The sequence below is a fragment of the Macrobrachium nipponense genome, chromosome 6 (assembly GCF_015104395.2).
Source record: "Macrobrachium nipponense isolate FS-2020 chromosome 6, ASM1510439v2, whole genome shotgun sequence".
Taxonomy (NCBI): domain Eukaryota; kingdom Metazoa; phylum Arthropoda; class Malacostraca; order Decapoda; family Palaemonidae; genus Macrobrachium; species Macrobrachium nipponense.
This window is the reverse complement of record NC_061108.1, coordinates 3,064,382-3,083,860: the sequence shown is the minus strand read 5'-3', so window position 1 is coordinate 3,083,860 and position 19,479 is coordinate 3,064,382. Positions and strand designations below refer to the sequence as shown.

The following is a 19,479-nucleotide window of genomic DNA, read 5'->3' as shown; positions in this document are numbered from 1 at the left end:
CTATTATACGCAGGTTCAAAGTACCTTAGTGAACCTCAGTAATTGTGAGTTTTAAATCTCCAAACACAAAAAAAATAACAAATATAACAGTTAACCAAGTTATAGCTAAAGGGAAAAGAGCATTAGCCTGTCACACAAGAAAAAGTACCTAAAAATATTCTTCCATCCCATTAATTGGTAAAGATGATCTATTTTGGGAACTTTCACAAACATTTTTTTAACTGCATAAGTGAAATATGTGGATTTGAATTATTGAAATAAATTATGCATAAAAGTTTGGGCTTTCAGTGAGAAATGAATGGAGTCAGAATCACAAGAGGAATGAATCAGGAAGTTTATAGATTCCGTAGTCCATTTACACATCCACAGTTTATTGCTAAACTATAATTTTCTTTCTGTATTTTCTTTTTAAGAATTAGAGTTTTCTGCAGTTTTGTGAACCATGAAATGAGCTAGGTATAAGTAATTGGTTTGCAGCTCGATAAATGAAAGATTAATTGTAATTTTTATCAGCTCAGTTTTTCAGTCTGTAATACAAATTATTTTTCAGGAAAAGTAAAGTTCGCTTCAGATGATCGGCCCTTTAAATGTGGACATTGTTCTTCAGCGTTTAAAACTCGCGGCAATCTTGTAAGACATAAAGCCACTCACACGGGGGATAAGCCGTGGGAGTGTTCACTTTGTGGGAAAAGCTACACTGAAAAAAGGTCTCTGACAGTTCACATGAGAACACACACAGGAGAAAGACCATACATGTAAGTTTAATTTCGGTTTGTAACCTTTATATGGAACTGCAGTGAACCCTTCACATAATGGTTGTTTGTTGTTTTGAATGATTCTACGCTAATTCTTCTGTCATTTTCCCAAGTTTTCCTTTTCAGTTTCTAATGTTTCATTTATTAATTTCAATTTTTATTTTTTTTTAGGTGCACTATATGTCACAAAAGATTCACCAGTCAGGTGTGTTGCAGACACACATGTTAACTCACTCTGATAAGTTTGCACATTTATGTGACATATGTGGCCGTTCCTTTAGACAGCGATCACAGCTGGTAACACATCGTCGTCGCCATCAAGGCATTCGTCCATTTGCATGCTCTGAGTGTGAGAGTAAATTTACTACCAAAGGTAAAATCTTTTCTGTTTGTTTATCCATTGTTTTATTGGTTATTTATCCAGTTTTATTGTGTGATTTCTGCAGATGAAAAGTATCCATGTTAGGTTTAATGGAAATTATTCCAAATACAGAGAAGATTGTGAATGTTAATTTTACAATACTGAATGTGTGTAACAAAGCAGATTACATGAGATGTGGAACAACAAGGGCCTTGGGCACATGTGAAAAACTATTATTGTTATAAAGCAAAAGTTTTTCATACAAACCTATTAATTATATGAATTATTAGTTGTATGAATTATATATTCACCAACCTGGAATGTTTCCTTAGTAACTCCCTGTATGTATTGGCCTCTTCTGAAAGCAACAAACTGATGGCTCCTGATACTCATTCCTGCCAGAAAGATATGGTGACGAACTGTCGGAGAAACTGCTTACATACTTGTATCTATCCTGATTAACAAGAATTTGGCAGAGGGTGGAGAGAATGAAACTGGTATTCTTCATGAAGACTTCTTTTGCCCTTTTGATGCATATTGAGCACCTTTGAATATTGTATAAGCAATGAAATTGCTGGTGCACAAGGGAAAGCTGGTTATGGTTACTGGTTACTGGTCCAATGTCCCAATTTTTAAAACCTCACATGAGTGACACTTTCTAACATATAGTATATAGTGGCAGCTGCAGGCAGGTCAGAGACATGGATGAAAGTGTAGTGCTATGCTAGACTTGCTTCATAGCTTTGCAGCTGAGGTTTCTTGGCTTTTTGAGATATTTTTATGCATAAAATCTCCAAACACAACTATAAAAAGACCGCACTGATCTGTGAAGTTAAATTGAGGTCCTCCTGTAAAAGCGTTTTGCCTAAAACACACAAAACACTAGTCTTTTTGGAGTTTTAACAACTCCTTACATAATGATGTGGACAATAGCTGATACCATGTTGGTCCTAATTTCAAAATTAACTCTAGAAGTAATTGTTAGTTTTGAAGGTTTTTTCTTTATATTCTGTGTATGACAATGTTTGTTCAACTGTCTTCAAATGTACCAAAGATTTCACACCTCATAACTATTCTTTCAATTGCAGGTGACTTTGATAGACATTTAAGGACTCACACTGGTGAACGACCTCACCACTGTGATGTTTGTGGCTCCTCTTTTGCTCGTGCTCAAACGCTTCAAGAACACAAAAATCGTCACTTCAATTTCAAGCCGTATATTTGTAAAATATGTGGAAAAAGTAAGTATGGTGAACTTCAAAAGATTATGTAAGTTTTCTTCACTTTTTTTTCTGTGATATGTCGTTGAATACGTTATGGTCCCCCCGTATTCACAGGGATGCATACCAGACCTCCCCACGAATAGTTAGAACCCACGAATAGTTGGAACCCCTATAAAAATACTTAAAACCTCCTGTTTTGTTAGTTATAACTCAAGAAAAACAAACTAAAAATGTTTATACCTGGTTTTTTTTTTATAGTTTTATAAAAAAAAATGCATTTTATGACGAAATAAAAAAAAGGCCAGGAATTTGTGGATATTTCTCTTAGAAAAATACAGTGGTACCTTGAGATACGAGATTAATTCGTTCCAGAACCGGGCTCATAACTCGAAAAACTCGTATCTCAAATCAATTTTTCCCATTTAAATTACTGAAATGTATTTAATCCGTTCCAGACCTATGAAATATACCCCAAACCATCGTAAATAATGAAGAAAACACACATATAAATGTAGAAATATAGTACAAAAAAATTATACAGTAATATATTTTAGTAATGAATAGAATAAAGTAAAATAAAGAAAAGAAAAAGTTAACATTTAATCTAACCTTGGTGACAGTTGCGTGCGGGCGGCTAAGGGAGGCGAGTGACGGGGAGGAGGGAGGGCTGGACGGCTACACTTAGTCCCGTTACGTAAACAGGAATTTTCCTTACAGAAAATGAAAAATGAACATTAAAATTTGGTAAACTAAAACTGCAGTTTCACTTGGCGCTTTTTCTTGTAAGTTACCGAAAGAGGTTTGCTTTTGCCTCCCTTTTAGTAAAAAAGTTGTTACGGAAAATTTAGCAATGAATACAAAGTTACGTAACACAACAAAAGTTAAGAACATGTAATCTTACCTTGCTGACAGGCGAGTGCAGCTGGCTAACGGAGTCGAGTGGCGGAGGAGGAGGAGGAGGAGGGAGCAGGGAGGGGCTAGTCCCGTAACGTAAACAGCATTTTTTCGAACACAAAATGATAACATTAAAATGTAAATAACTAAACTGCATTTCTTTAACTTTAATAAAAATTTGCACTTTCCTTAACTTAAATTTGAAAAAAATACTAAATGCACTTTAAACTTAAAACCTAACCTAAGCGATACGTAAGTTTAATCAGCACTTGTTTTCTGCCTTTTAGAATCACTTTCGGCACTTCATTTGCACTTCTCTTTAACAAAAATTTATCCAAAGAGCTTTGCTTCTGCCTCCCTTTTAGAATGTTCCGGAAATGAGTCAAAACAAGTGTCATTAAATAACGCTGAAGCACGACTAGTCGAAACTTTTCTGGATGTTTCTGTTCAATGAAACTCAAAATAAAAAGTGTTTCCCACATTGCTAACATGTCCTTTAATTTGACTTGGTAGGTATCACTTCCTCCGGCTCTTCCTCCCCCTCGCTACTGCTACTAATATCTTGCAGGGCCTTCGTATGTTGCATCACCTGCAGCTCCTTCAACTCCTCAATTGAGAGTTCCTCCTCATGTTCTCGACGAGTTCGTTGACGTCGCCCTCATCTACCTCCAGACCCATCGACTTTCCGAGGGACACAATCTCCTCCACCGTTGCTTGGGGTTCGAACCCTTCGAAGTCCCTCTCTGAAACAGCATCAGGCCATAGCTTTTTCCATGCCGAGTCAAGGTTCGTCTCGTTACCTCTTGCCATGGCGAGTCAATGATACGTAAACATACGACGATATTGTAATGCTCTTTCCAAAACTCTCAAAGGGTAAGCTTGGTGCTCTCTGTCACCTCAAAGCATCGGCGGAACAAGTGCTTTGTGAAAAGCTTTTAAAATTTGCAATGACCTGCTGATCCATTGGTTGCAAGAGGTGGAAGTCGTGTTGGGTGGGAGGTAGAGGACTTTCACAAACTGGAACTCCTCGAGAATGTCATCTTGAAGACCAGGTGGGTGGGCCGGAGCATTATCCAAAATAATAAGGCTTTTCAGTGGGAGGTTATTCTTTTGAAGATATTCCTTCACAGAAGGACCGAAGACGAGGTTTACCCAATCTGTAAAGAACTGCCGCGTAAACCCATGCCTTGCATTCGCGCGCCACATTACGTGCAGTTTTTCTTTCAGAATTTTTTGTGTGACTTGAACGCTCGAGATTTTCAGAAGGGTAGACTAGCAGTGGGTTTATTTTACAGTCACCACTAGCATTTGCACACAATGCAAGGGTCAGACGGTCCTTCTGGGGTTTATGGCCTGGCATCATTCGTCTCCTCTTCGGTGATGTACGTCCTCCGTGGCATTTTTTTTCCAAATAATCCGTCTCATCGCAGTTAAAGACTTGTTGCGGGATGTAGCCTTCCTCCTCAATAAGCTCAGCGAACTCGACGATGTACCTTTCAGCTCCCTTTACATCGGCACTCGCAGCTTCGCCATGCCTCACCACCGAATGAATGCCACTTCTCTTCTTAAAATTATTGAACCATCCACGACTTGCCTTAAACGTGTCTTCTGCTCCCCCTTCTGAAGTTGATGTTCTTCCTTCTTCAAATCTGTCGTAAATCACGCGAGCCTTTTCGCAATTATACTCACTGTCACTGTATCTCCCGCTAGTTCCTTCTCTTTCAACCATACCAAGAGCAGCTTCTCCATTTCTTCATGGACATTTGTCCTTAATTGCGACAGAATTGTAGTTCCTTTAGCTGTTTTTTGCACTTTTGATGGCATCCTTTTGCTTTAGGATGGTACAAATGGTCGATGTGCTATGCTCATACACCCGGGCCAGTTCCTCACTCGTACACCACGCTCATGTTTTTCTATTATTTTCTCGCTTTACCTCTATCGGCAGCTTTCTCTTCTTCTCGCCACTCTCCTTTGCACGTACTTTCTTTGGCCCCATGATGGTAGGTAAAAAAGTTCACTAATTCGTGAAAAAACAGCAAAAAACACGAGTACAGCTCACAAACACAACTTAAATCTGTCGGTCACACGTGCGAGTGAGCTCGTGGGATGCTCCCATCTGATGCTGCCCGCAAACACCAACTAGCGGTGGCGTCCCCGAACCAACTCGGATCTCGGAACACAGCTCGGGTCTCAAGGCCAAATTTTGACCGAATTCCACCTCGGGTCTCAAAGCACTCGTATCACAGGACTCTTAGTATCTCGAGGTACCACTGTACTGCGAATAGGCGAATTTTCCGCAAATAGGGGGGGAAATGTTCCAGAGACAAATCCGCGAATGCATGAGTCCATGAATCCAGAGAACGCGAATACGGGAGGTTCACTGTATACAATTTTTTTCTGACTGATATTTAATATTCAATATTATTGTCTTCATCAAGATTGATTATAATTAAGTTTGATTGTACGTTTATCTCTTAGCAGAATAACAAAAGCGGTTGTTGTTTCAGTGCATCTATGTAGAATGTATTTTTTGTGTTTTTAGCGTGAAACAACATTATTTCATTTAACTGAATTTACTATATTACATTGTTTGTTCATGAAACTTACCTGTCAGATATATATATAGCTGTATTTTTCCGAATCCGACAGAAATTTAAACACTTACGACACACGCAGTGGGAGTCAGGTGGTTAGTACCCATTCCCGCCGCTGGGAGGCGGTATCAGGAATCATTCCCATTTTCTATTCATAATTTTTCTGTCGCCGGTGCTGAAAACACCTGTTTGAGCACCTCCGTCCAGATTTTGGAAACTTACTAGCTACTTGAGTATCCCTTTTTGGTTTTTCTTTGGTATCTGAATTGGATCGGTGGCTTGGCACACTTGACTTTGGATTGATTTGAATTTGGTATTGATTTTTCTTTGATCAAGATGTCAGGGTCTAGTTCTGCTAGCGCTAGATTTTGTTCTATGTCCGAATGTAGAGGTAGGCTACTGAAAGCTTCAGTAGACCCACATTCTGTTTGTAAAGTTTGCAGGGGAATGAATGTACGTTTGAAAGTCGTTGTAAGGAGTGTGAAAGATTAACAGAGTCGGAATGGAAGGCGTATGAAACCTATCTTAAGAAACTTGAGCGAGATAGGTTAAGGAGGTCTTCCTCCAGGAGTGTTCAGGTAGGGCAAGATTTTAATTATTCTCCTGCTAACCCTCCTTCTGTAGATTATGCTCCTACCCCTGTAGTGTTGCCTCCGGCCCCTGAAACAGTGTCGGTAGAAGGTAATACTTTATCGCTAATTCTTGAATCGATTCGTAACTTAGAATCAAAAGTGTTAGCTTTGGAGAGCAAAAGTGAAGAGAAGTGCAGTGAAAGTGCCCCTTGTGTAGTGGAGGGTGCGTCAGATCGGCCTCATTCCGCCTCTAGACCTAGACCTCTGCTTGACTCCCAGATTACGGGGAGAGAGCATGTCGAAAGTCGAAGGAGGGTTACGAGGAACCCCCACCGATCTGGCGTGCCTTCGGCAGCTTCTGACGAACCTACCCAGACTGCCAAGGAGCGTGCACGTGCACGTCTTCTCTAGGAGTGCTTTTCTTCTTCTGAAGCTTCCTGCCCCGCGCAAGGGGTGGAGCTCTCATACCGCATCACGTCCGCTGAAAGGACGGCTCGCGTTCGGGACGCTTCACGTCCCAAGTTGTTCTCCGGAACTTTGCTCGTCGCCTGATAGTGCGTTTGCTGCTTTTCCTCTGCAGAAGAAGCGTAAGGATTATTCGGAGGCGGAGTCTTTCCTAGATGTTTCTTTCGAGCGCCGCAGTCGCTCTAAGGTGCGTGAAGTGGCGGTTCCTGGGTGACGTAGGAAGAAGGCGTCCCTCGCCACTCGCCTGCTCACAGGATCAGCCCCTCCCCAGAAAAGGAGGCTTCACCTACAAGCAGATTCTCCAGTCTCTTCAGCAGCAACTTCGAGAGATGTTTTTTCTTCGAGAGAGACTGTTCCACGTCGCCGTAAGAAGGATGACAATCTTCCTGTGAAGAGGTCGAGGCATTCTCCCTCTCCCTCTCCTCGCTCGTCTCTCTCTCCGTTTGAGTCTCCTCTAGAGTTCGTTCTGCTCCCCAGCAACTTTCTAGAGGAGGCGAGAAATTCGTTCGTTTCTCGCTCTCGTGAAGCGGTTGTTTCCGCTGCTACGAAACTTGTTGATAAGAAGCGCGTTTCTTTAGATGCCGAGCGCACTTCTGTGAAAGTCAAGCGCGCTTTAGTGGACGCCGAGCGTGATTCGGTGCAAGGTACGCGAGCGCCAGTGGACGCTCAGCGCGTTTTAGTGGACGCTCGGCGCGCACCAGTGGACGCTCAGCGCGCGCCAGTGGACGCTCAGCGCGCGCCAGTGGACGCCAGGTGTACACCTGTTGCGGTCGAGCGCGCTTCAGTCGGCGCCAGTAGATTGGCTTCGGATGCCAAGCGCGCGCCTACGGACGTCAGTTTTCCACCTCCGCAAGCGCAAGCAGAAGCAGGAACTCTTCCTGTTCGCCGCTCTTTCTCTTTTGAGAAAGCTCGTGACTCTTCTTTACTTCCTCCGACTTCTCCAGTGTCTGAAGAGGAAATTAGTGACGCTTTCGTCGAAGTGGACGAAGAACAGCAGTTGGCTCCAGTTTCGACGGACTACAAGGTTTTGACTCGTTTGCTACAGTCAGTCTTTGCAGACACTTTCCAACCTGAAGCTCCACGTACTCCTCCCTCTCAGTTTTCGTCATCCAAAGCTACTAAGATCTCGGGCTGTGTGGAAATGAAGAAGTCGCTTTCTACGAAGCAAGCTTTTCGAAAGGTCCATGATTGGATGGAAAAGAGGAAAGCTTCAGGCAAGACTTCTTTCGCTTTACCACCTTCAAGACTTTGTGGCAAAGCTGGTATGTGGTATGAGACGGGCGAAAACGTCGGAGTTAAGCTTCCAGCCTCAGCTCAAGGAGACTTTGGTAGTATTGTGGATGCCGCCAGAAGATCTTTTCTGTCTTCCTCTAAGGTCTCTTGGACACATAGTGAGTTAGACTTTCACCTTAAAGGCCTCTTCAGGACACTAGAGGTCTTTTTTAATTTTCTTGACTGGTGCCTTGGAGTATTGGATGCCAGGTCCAGGAGTTCTGATTCCATCAGTCTGGGGGAGCTGTCCAGTGTATTGTCTTGCATGGACCAAGGCCGTCAGGGATGGTTCTGAGGAATTGGCTGCTCATTTCAGCACGGGACTGCTTAAGAAAAGAGCACTTTTTTGCAATTTTACTGCAAAGTCGGTCTCACCAGCGCAAAAAGCGGATCTTCTTTTCGCTCCTTTCTCAGAACATCTCTTCCCCCAGTCTATGGTAAAGGACATAGCTGCCAGTCTCCAGGAGAAAGCAACCCAAGACCTTCTGGCACAGTCTTCTAGGAAGCCTACTACTACTTCGTCGTCTGGGTCCTCTGCTTTGAAGAAATCGAAGCCCTTTCGATCCGCTTCTTCCTCGAAGCCAGCCCTCGAGGAAGAGGCTCTTTCAGAGGCAAGACTCCCGCTCCTTCCAAGAGCAAGAAGTGAGAGGGAAGTCCTTCAGCCACCGGTAGGAGCCAGGCTTCTACATTTCGCGAAAGCTTGGGAAGAGAGAGGTGCCGACGCTTGGTCTCTGGACATCGTCAAGAAGGGGTACAGAATTCCTTTCCTGATGTTACCCCCGCTGTCTTCGACACCAAAGGATTTGTCTCCTTCGTATCAGGGAGAAAAGCAGAAAGTGCTTCACGATCTACTAGATCAAATGATCGAGAAGCAGGCAGTGGAACAGGTCTTCGACCGGAGTTCTCCGGGGTTTTACACCGTCTGTTCCTAGTGCCGAAGCAGTCAGGGGGGTGGCGCCCCGTTCTGGATGTCAGCAGTCTAAATCGCTTCGTTACCAAGCAGAAGTTCAAGATGGAGACACCTCAATCCGTGCTTGCAGCCTTAAGACCGGGGATTGGATGGTCTCTTTAGACCTTCAGGACGCATACTTTCACGTCCCCATCCATCCCCGATCAAGGAAATACCTGCGGTTTGTCCTGAAAGGGAAGATTTTCCAATTCAGGGCATTCTGCTTCGGTCTCAGCACGGCGCCGATGGTGTTCACCGTTCTTATGAAGAACGTTGCGAGGTGGCTCCATCTTGCGGAAATAAGGATCTCTCTCTACCTAGACGACTGGCTTATTCGAGCCTCATTGCAAGACCGGTGTCTGAAGGACCTTCACACGACTCTGTCGTTAGCGAGGTCCCTGGGACTTCTGGTGAATCTCGAAAAGTCGCATCTGACTCCTTCTCAATCCTTAGTCTATCTGGGGATTCAGATGGACTCAGTGGCTTTTCGGGCTTTTCCGTCCCAGGGGCGACAACTTCAATGCCTGGACAAAGTGTCGGCCTTTCTAGGGAAGGAAACATGCTCGGTGAGGGAATGGATGAGTCTGCTGGGACCATTTCCTCACTGGAGAAGTTTGTTTCTCTGGGAAGGTTGCACCTCCGACCACTTCAGTTCTTCCTCAAGCAATTGGTCACGCAAACAAAAAGGATCTTAGAAGAGGTCTTGTTTTTGACGGAAGAAGTGAAAAAGCACCTCTAATGGTGGTTGGATCCAAAGAAGCTTGCGGAAGGACTTTCGCTCAAGCTTCGGAACCCCGACCTAGTGTTGTTCTCCGACGCGTCCTCCACGGGTTGGGGAGCAACACTGGGAGGGAGAGAAGTGTCAGGCACCTGGAGAGGGGAACAGGTGTCCTGGCACATCAATCTAAAAGAACTTTCAGCGGTTTTACCTTGCTCTAAGGTTCTTCCAAGAGGAAGTCTCCAACAAAGTGGTTCAGATAAACTCGGACAACACCACAGCCTTGGCATACCTCAGGAAACAGGGGGGAACTCACTCTCCTTCTCTGTTCGCCATCGCGAGGAATATCCTGATTTGGACGAAGTCGCCAAAACGTCCACGATTCTGACAAGATTTGTGTCAGGCGTGGAAAACGTGCGAGCGGACCTTCTCAGTCGGCAAGGACAGCTTCTGCCGACGGAATGGACCCTTACATCAGGAAGTATGCCAGGCGCTATGGAAGCTGTGGGACGTCCTCATGTGGACGTTTTCGCAACTTCCTGAACGAAGAGACTTCTGCTGTATTGCTCCCCAGTTCTGGACCCGGGAGCAGTGGCAGTAGACGCCCTACTGTGGAATTGGTCGGGACTAGACATTTACGCTTTTCCCCATTCAAAATCCTCGGGGAACTAATGAGGAAGTTCGCTGCATCAGAAGGAGCGAGAATGACCCTCATCGCCCCCTTCTGGCCAGCGGTCGACTGGTTCACGGAGGTGATGTCCTTCCTAGTAGACTTTCCAAGGACTCGGCCCCTAAGGAAGATCTACTCAGACAGCCCAACTTCGAGAGGGTACCACAAAAACCTCCCCGCTCTGAGTCTGACTGCGTTCAGACTATCAAGAAGTTGGCCAGAGCGAGGGTTTTTCAAGACCTGTGGCAACGGCGATTGCCACCGCAAGGAGGCCCTCCTCAATCAAAGTGGGCTGTCTTTAGAAGTTGGTGCAGAAGGAAGGGCATTTCCTCCACCTCAACCTCTGTGAGCCAGATAGCAGATTTCCTTCTTCACCTTAGGAAAGAAGCGAAACTAGCCGTTCCCACGATTAAAGGCTACAGAAGCGTGCTTTCTGTGGTCTTCAGACATAGAGGACTCGACTTAGCGAATGATAGAGACATTCATGATCTCATTAGATCATTTGAGACTGTGAAAGTTCTCCAACCTAAAGTACCATCGTGGAACTTAGACGTGGTACTGAAGTTTCTCATGTCGAGTCAATTTGAACCGCTCCATTTAGCCTCGCTTAGGAATCGTTACTAAGAAGACCATTTTCCTAACCGCTCTGGCGACGGCGAAGAGGGTTAGCGAAATTCAAGTCATAAGCAAGCATATTGGGTTCAAGGATCATAGTGCAGTTTGTTCCTAAGTCCTACGTTCTTAGCAAAGAACGAGAACCCTTCCAACCCTTGGCCGAGGACGTTCGAGATCAAAGGGTTGTCGGAGCTAGTGGGACCTGAAGCTGAGAGAGTCCTGTGTCCTGTCAGGGCTCTCAAGTTTTATTTGCAGAGAACCAGAGCATGCAGAGGTTCTTCGGAGAACTTGTGGTGCTCTGTGAAAAAACCAGATCTTCCGATGTCGAAGAATGCACTGGCGTTCTTCTTAAGAAGTACGGTTAAGGAAGCCCATGAAAAGTGTAGTGAAAGTGACATGGAGCTTCTGAAAGTGAAAGCCCACGAGTTGAGGGCTATTGCTACTTCGGTGGCTTTTCACAAAAATATGGCAATCAAAGATATTTTGGGCGCCACTTATTGGCGAAGCAATTCGGTGTTCGCTTCACACTACCTGCGGGAGGTGAAAGCAACATACGAAAATTGTTACTCGCTCGGACCATACGTCGCTGCAGACACTGTTTTTGGGGGCAGAGGTAGCGCTCATCCTATCCTTTAATGGTTTAGGGGAGTTTTTAACTTGTGTTATGGTTGTGGGGTTGACCGCCTGCGGCGGATCTCCCTTCCATTAGCTTAGTCTATGTGGGATACTTTTGGTAGGCTACGCCAGGTGGTTTTGGTTTTACTCGTTGCCCTCATTTGTATGGTCAATGGTCTAGTCACGTCGTGGTCTCGCCCCTGTTGACAGATCATCTGGAGTGCACCAGCTTTATAGGTCTCTACCTTGCTGGCAACTCTAGTAGCACAAGCAGACTTATGCGGCAGTAACCACGAAGTCAGCTATGCTAACAGGTAAGGAATCAAGATATCAATTATCTGCATATATATGTTTCCTAAAATCTCTATTCTGTCTACTCCCACCACCAAAGGTGGGATTCAGCTATATATATATCTACGAGGTAAGTTTCATGAACAAAATGATATTGTAATGATACAATTAAGTTTGTGCATACTTACCTGGCAGATATATATAATCAAGTACCCACCCACCTCCCCTCAGGAGACAGTGGAAATAAAAATGATGAATAGAATGGAATGATTCCTGATACCCGCCTCCCAGCGGCGGGAATGGGTACTAACCACCTGACTCCCACTGCGTGTGTCGTAAGTGTTTAAATTTCTGTCGATTCGGAAAATACAGCTATATATATATCTGCCAGGTAAGTATGAACAAACTTAATTGTATCATTACAATATCATTTTTGTGTTAGTTCCTCGTTGGACGAGTTGGTTACGTGCTCGACTTCCGATCTCAGGGTCCGGCTTCGATTCCCAGCTCTGCCAACAAGGAATCAGAGGAATTTATTTCTGGTGATAGAAATTCATTTTTCAGTGTGGTTTGGATCCCACAATAAGCTGTAGGTCCTGTTGCTAAGGTAACCAATTGGTTCCTAGCCACGAAACAATATCTAATCCTTTGGACCAGCCCTAGGAGAGCTGTTAATCAGCTCATTGGTCTGGTAAAACTAAGATATACGTAACTTATTGTTTTATGTTTTGCTAGGTTTTTATGAACTTACTGCATGCTCTCGCCATATAAAAAGCACACATGGAAGAGATGGCAGTAACGCATCCCCGTCAGATAATATAATTCGCTCCAGCAGTGCAAGAGCCTATCAAGGTTAGTTTAAACCATTTGATTTTAAGAAGTATGCATAACACTTATTCAGACTGAAGTGTTTTCTCATGTATACAGAAACGACTATAAAATGTTTGTAGGCAAATGCATGTCTCTTTCTAAATTCATTTCCTTATATGCAAGAATCAGTTTTATGAACACCTAAACTTCAAAGATATCTCTGGAAAACCAATTATTTTTATGCTATTTATATGTTTATTTATCTAAAATCAAATATAAGTTTGATTACCAGTTTGCTGACATGACTCATTTTGATTGACATTTATTTTAAACAATAAAAGTTTTGAAGACTCCAAATTTTGTTTGTTGCAGATGAGATTAAAGAGAGGATTCATTTAGTTCAGAATACTGCCAGTGATGGGGTATTTACTGAAAGGAATGTTGTGATACAGGAAAATGAAGAAATAACCCTCTCCAAGGAAGACCAAACCAAATTCATCACTGTTCATGATGAAAAAATTGAAATTATAGAGGCTTCTGAGCAGACAACAATAAGTGAGTAGTAGTCATGTTTCATAGTATAGTGTTTGGACCTCAGGATAGGCATAACTTAAAACTTTTACAGTGAAAATTTTCATAAAATTCTTCCCATAAATGTGCAGTAAGATGTGTTATGAAAGTATTAGCGTTGTTGATTTAGTAAGCAAACTTATGTTGCATTAATGCCTGCATTGCATTTATATAATTTTTCATGACTGAAGTTTCATTGTTAGCTTTTCCTTAGACATCACTAAGTTTTAGCAGTGATATCATTCAGCTTCCAGAGGATTGATTGTTATTTTCACAGAATAAGTTGCCAAAAGCAAAAACAGAAAAAATTAAGAGGAATAAAATTGAATATATATGATGTTGACAAAAAATTAGATATTTAAACAGATAAAAGACAGGATATTATTGAATTAATTCTAATTGAGATGGATAAACTAAAAACACATTTTCCTGAGACCATCAAGTTCTGGAATTCGGGTATGGAAACCCATGGTCGCAATTTCTGTGTTACTACCTGATGTATGAGAACAATTTATATGGTTACCACCTTGCTTAACATGATGCTATTACTCTAAATAATATCATCTGTAATCATAATAGAAAAAAAATATATGCATACTTGTATCAATTACTTTGAGTAATTCGTAAAATATCCAGTGACTAGTCTCAACATCAGGCACATGATTATCTTAGCTCAGAAAATTGCATCATGGTATGTAGTCCATGAGTCCTTAGCAGAGATCATAGTTCTATTGGTACCAAGGTAATTACAAAGGAAGTACTCATATTTCCAGTAGCTCGTTCTTAGTTCCCAGCCAGCGAATATATGTACCGGTAGTTTACTGTTTCCTAGGATTTTTACATTGATATTGACACCAGTTATCATCCAAGGAAAAACAGAAATATTTAGAAATTAAGCAACTTAAGTGACTTAAGAGAAACTTATTGACAATGTGCCGATTTTTTTTGCCTTATACCCATTTACCTAAATTGTTTTGTATGAATCATGCTTAAATTTTATGTTTTAATTACGTTTATTTCCACTGAATTTGTAACTGGTATATAGAAAAAAGTATGGAGTTTTTTATATTTATTTGGTTCCAAGGGTGTGATTGGAGATTCATTACTCATTTGACTTTTGCAACATATTTGCAGTACATGAGGTAGTAGTAAATTTGTCCTCAAGTAAATGCTCTATAATTAGTATTTTATTAAAACCATATGATAAGTGTTTTCCAAGATCTTAGCACAGCTGAGGAACAGAAGAGATGATTTTGTAACGTGCAAAATGGCCAATTACAAGTACTTACTAATGGCTTTGTATCAAAGTTATTTTTTAAAAAAATCATATATTTTTTCTGTTTCAATACTTTCCCCTTTATACCTAATTACTTTTACACAGTACAGTTTTGTTACCTTATCCTCTTGCCAAATTTGCCTGCTCTTTTCCCTTCTTAGCACCTTTCTCGTATCCACTGGAATCACACTAGAAGAAATTCCACCAATTTATCGTTTACTTGAAGATTTTGTAACATAACAGGCAAAATTCTTGTAATATTTTTTCCAGATGACAGGTATCCCAGTCAGAATACAAAATTGGTCTGTAAAGATTGTGGTTCTTCTTTCTCCTCATATAAGGGTTTGAATGCTCATGGAAGATACTGTAAGCACAAAAAGAAAAATAATTATGAAGGTGAGTTTGAAATCAGTGTTGGAATAATGATGTTAGACAAAGAAACCAAGTAGGAATATATTTGGTAGACTCCTAAGTATGCTAGTCATTGCTTTTTTTGTTTTTATTCACAATTTTACTTCCTTTGCTGTATGGAGATGGGATGGCAGCAGATTAAGGCACAATTGCAAATTTGCCCATGGTAGCATTAGTGTCATTGTATAAGCAACATTAATAATATTAGAAATATTAATAATTTTTTCTGTTAAGCCCATTATTAAAAATTATCCCAAATTCATGGTCAGTGGATTTCATAGACATTTTGTTACCACTGTATGTCGGCAGCACTGCTCATACACAGGTACTTGGATACTCAGGTTCCCAGCAGGTATCTGCCATACTTTTGTGTTTGTAGCCTGATGGTTCCATGTTCCTGTTTTCCATAATTTTTCATAAAAAGCGTGAATAGCCCCCTTAAATATTTTCCTGGAGTTTACAATTAATTAATATATTCCATGTTTCATTAAGTAGGTAGCATTATTCTGTTAAGCCTCATTTCTTTAGCAAAAGTTGGGATGAAATTGGACATAGCCGCCCACATTTCTTGTTCCAGAATTAGTTTTGTACATCTGCCTGAGGCTAAGATGGTGTCTCATGTAATGTCTGTTGATTGTTGCTTCCCATTGTTACTGTGCTTCAGTCCATTAACTTGAGAATGTAATAGAATTTAAAAAATTCTCCAATATCCTAAAGCATTCCTGTGAGTTAGGTGGCATCCCAGGGTGCTACAGAACCGTTGATGATCTGTACCATTTTGTGTTGAAGACAGTTTACTGTCTAGTAGTACTGACTTTACTGCTCTTGGGGCTTCACAAGAATGGCACAGCATGCTGGCTTGTAGGCACACTTATTTGTATATCTCTAATGGCTTTGAGAATGTTGGAAGGTTGAATAATTGATTTGAAAGTGTTTAATGCAAGAGAGGAAATTTCAACTTGAATGTTGTTTGTATTTATATGTTATTTTCAGCTATAAGTACTAATCATATTTCAGATAACCATGGTACTGTATAGTACTTTTGAATGAAAAAAAAATATTCTAGCATATCCTTGCTTTTATTACTGCAAGGCAGCTATAAGCAAACCCATTCCCCTTAGCAGGTTTGTCTGTGGGTTTTGCAATCCCTTTAAGGGTCAAGTCTTTTTGTGCCCAGTCTTTCAGTGCTATCCCAGTATTGGGAGACATTGTAAGATACTTGGGTCCACTTTTCATGAAGGTTATTTCTTAATCTTATAAGTTATTTACCTAACCTAAGAGTTACATTTCTAAACTTAGTAGATTAGCCCAAAGGATTTGCAAACAAGATGTGGAAATTAAGTGCAAGTAAAAGATAAAGAAGGTGAACAGCTGATCAGCTAGGTGAGAAGATACCAAAGAGAAGAGATGAAAAGAGTAGTTGGGGCCGAAGGGACACTGTAAAAACTATTTTGTTTTTTACAATAGAAAGAGTGTTACACAAGACATGATGTAGTCAGTACCTCATTTCATTACCTGGGAAAAGAATGTTTTGGATATGAATATTAATAAAACCAGGAATAGAGATACAATACTTAGTTACCTTCCATGATTAACAGCTATGAGATATAATTTTCTGATAACTCATCATTTTTGGTATAGATTTATTGGTATGATAATGCTCACGATTGCCAGGTTAGTATTGCTATTGTTTACAGTTGTTTGTGCCTTAGGGACATTACGTAATATAATTTCAGCAAGAATGCAGTGTAATGCAGCATATTGTAGTGGTGGTATTACAAGGTTTTGTTTTTATTTTAAAAAATGTTTTACAGTACTGTATTTTCATTAAAAAAATTGCATATGATATTCATTAGCAACAGAAAGAGTTGTATTAACTAAAACCTCTTCCTTCTCTCTCTCTCTCTCTTTTATACATGTAGCTGAACCAAATCCTAGGCTCTCTACTAAAATTACAGCAAGACTTCCAGGTAACATTTTTCATTGTGCCTCATTGTTCATATATCATATTAAGGATTTAGAGTTTTTTGTTTGTAATTATCTTTTCTACATAGATTTATTTGATAAATGCAACTTCACGTGAGTTAATGTTGAGAAATGTTGTATACATTTGTGGTCATTATATAATCTACAGTACAGTGAACACCCTGTATTTGTGGGGGATGCTTACCAGACAAGCCGCCCCCCCCGCCCCCAACAAAAAGTTTGAATCCATGAATACCTAAAACTCCTCTAAAATGTTTCTTTTGATAGTTCAAACATAAAAACCTCTAAAAGTGCATTTAGTCATGATAATTAGTAAATATTTGTCATTGAAAAATACCATGAATGGGCAAATTTTCCACGAATAATGCCTTTATATGTTCCACGGAGAACCCTGCGAATAGGTGAGTCCGCGAATCGTGAGAACATGAATACGGGGGGTTTACTGTATGTCATTTTAAAAAAATTTTTTGTCATGGTTTAATTTAATTCCTTGTAAGGCTTTAGTCATTCTTTTTTCACACAAAGGTGTGCCGGTTACACAATGGCTGGCAGAACATACAGCCAGCTACAGTAGCATAAATCAAGGGGATGATCTTGACGAGTCTGAAAGCAGTAAATCAAAAGGAGAGTGCGCAGCAGAAGAGACATGTGAACCAGTTGAGTACATCCAAGAAATAGAGGACAGTAGTGTCAGCCACGCTGTCTCAATTGATGAAGATGGCAGTATTACCTCGCTTCCCCTCTCACAGCTTGCGCCAATACATATTCAGTTAGAAAGTAAGTTTATGCATTAAAATTATTGCTTGTTACAGATTTGATATAGTATATAGTACATATACAGTATAGATAATAAGTTGTTAGCAAGACCATTAATACTTATTTCTTCTGTTAACAGCGTTGGAAGTTTGTTCATTCTGCTGTGGTTGTCTGTCTGCCTTTTTTTTCTAATGATATCTCAAAAATTATTGGATGATTTCAGCTAATTTATTTTTGTGACAAGCTTTCATTAAAGGCAGAATGCTTTCTAGTTTTAGTTTTCCTTTAGTATGGACCCAATTGCCTCAGTCTTTGTACATGAAATGCTGGCAATTATGCATGATAACTTCTTGAAACTTTTTCAAGTCACAAGTATAACCAGAAGCATTTCTCCCTAGCATTATGTAAGAGCTTTTCAAAACTATTTATGTATAACTCGCCAATCTATTCCCGTCACTTGCAGGTGATTACAGGTGGTGGTACTGAGCAATGGCAGTAGAGTTCAAGATGGGGCATCCACATCATTTCAAGAGAGAGACATACATCAGGTATGAATTTTTATCAAATCACTGTGATTCATTAAGCTACAAAAGTCCTATAATATCCAATTCGCTCTACCTCGGAATTAATATATTTTCATATATGTACACATCAGTATTGTCTCATGTTGTCTAATGATGCTGCCATTTTTTAAATTATGTACAGTAAACAATTTTACCTTGCATATAGCTTTTCATGATTTGTCAGGAAATGGTAATGTAGAAGTTGAAAGTATTCTAGGTATTCTTTAGAAAAAAGTGTTTGGCATACATCAGTCATGCCAAATGGTAAGTACATATTGTAACTAGCGCCTCACTTGCAACATGGTTAGGTTTGACAACTATGTTGTAAGTTAGTTTTACTTGCATGTAGGATTGAGTATAGTATAGTTGAAGAACTCCAGAGAAAGGATTGAGAGTAGCAGGAGTCTTTAGGGAGGGGTGGCTTAAAGGTGAATGTGAATAAAACAGAGGTTTTGTTGAGCAGCAGAGAAGATAGAGACAGAATAGTAACACAAAAAAGAAGAGGCTCGATTATAAAACAGGCAGAAAAGTTTGAATAATTAGGATCTACTTTAAGCCAAGAGGGAGATTTGAGGCTGAAGTTGACAGTAGGATGAAAGCGGCATGGGGTAGTGGATAGCTGGAGTAGTATGTGATAAGAAAATGCCAATCACACTAAAGGTCAAGATCTATAACAGCACAGTGGTAAGACCAGTGTTAATGTATGGATCAGGAACAGGACCCTAAGAAGAAAAGAGGAAGTAAAGCTTGAGAGAACAGAGATGAGAATGCTGAGGTGGATTATGGGAATATCACTGTTAGAGAGAATGGAAAATGATGAAATAAGAAGATCAGGCTTAGTAAAGGTGTCAGAGGTCATAAGAGAGTTAAGATTGAGATGGTATGGGCGTGTATTACGGATAGATGATGAGGAGGGAGTGAAGAGGGCTTGGAAAGAACCTGTTAGGGGAAGAAAATTGAGAGGGAGACAAAGAATTAGATGGCGAGATAAAGTGAAGGATCGTATGGAGAGAAGAGGTTTGGTGGAGGATGATGCCTTGAAGGCAGTGGAGAAGGCGCATCAGGCAACTGACTTGATGCAGGGATAACGGTGGGTAAGAAGGAGAATTGAAT

The 19,479-nt window shown here is 40.9% G+C and overlaps 2 protein-coding genes across 2 annotated transcripts in view; both read left to right on the top strand.

The window, feature by feature from the left end:
- The window catches only part of LOC135216261 (zinc finger protein 345-like), a 105,396-nt gene that overhangs the window by 28,697 nt on the left and 57,220 nt on the right, over positions 1 to 19,479 (top strand). Inside the window, exon 7 of the mRNA XM_064251426.1 lies at positions 551 to 752. Coding sequence (XP_064107496.1) covers positions 551 to 752 — 202 coding nt within the window. The remainder of the gene's footprint in view (positions 1 to 550; positions 753 to 19,479) is intronic.
- On the top strand, positions 619 to 19,454 carry LOC135216200 (zinc finger protein 501-like). Its single transcript, XM_064251339.1, has 8 exons — positions 619 to 755; positions 927 to 1,128; positions 2,205 to 2,357; positions 12,730 to 12,846; positions 13,177 to 13,359; positions 14,921 to 15,046; positions 17,573 to 17,824; positions 19,168 to 19,454. The coding sequence occupies exons 2-8, from the start codon at positions 936 to 938 to the stop codon at positions 19,452 to 19,454; spliced, it is 1,311 nt and encodes a 436-aa protein (XP_064107409.1). The 5' UTR covers positions 619 to 755; positions 927 to 935.

What these genes read in the sequence shown, in the direction of transcription:
- LOC135216200 (XM_064251339.1), top strand. Translation starts at nt 936, where the DNA reads ATGTCACAAAAGATTCACCAGTCAGGTGTGTTGCAGACACACATGTTA. An exon ending in CAGTGCAAGAGCCTATCAAG is followed by an intron (nt 12,847 to 13,176) that starts GTTAGTTTAAAC and finishes TGTTTGTTGCAG; the next exon opens with ATGAGATTAAAGAGAGGATT. An exon ending in AAAGAAAAATAATTATGAAG is followed by an intron (nt 15,047 to 17,572) that starts GTGAGTTTGAAA and finishes TTTCACACAAAG; the next exon opens with GTGTGCCGGTTACACAATGG.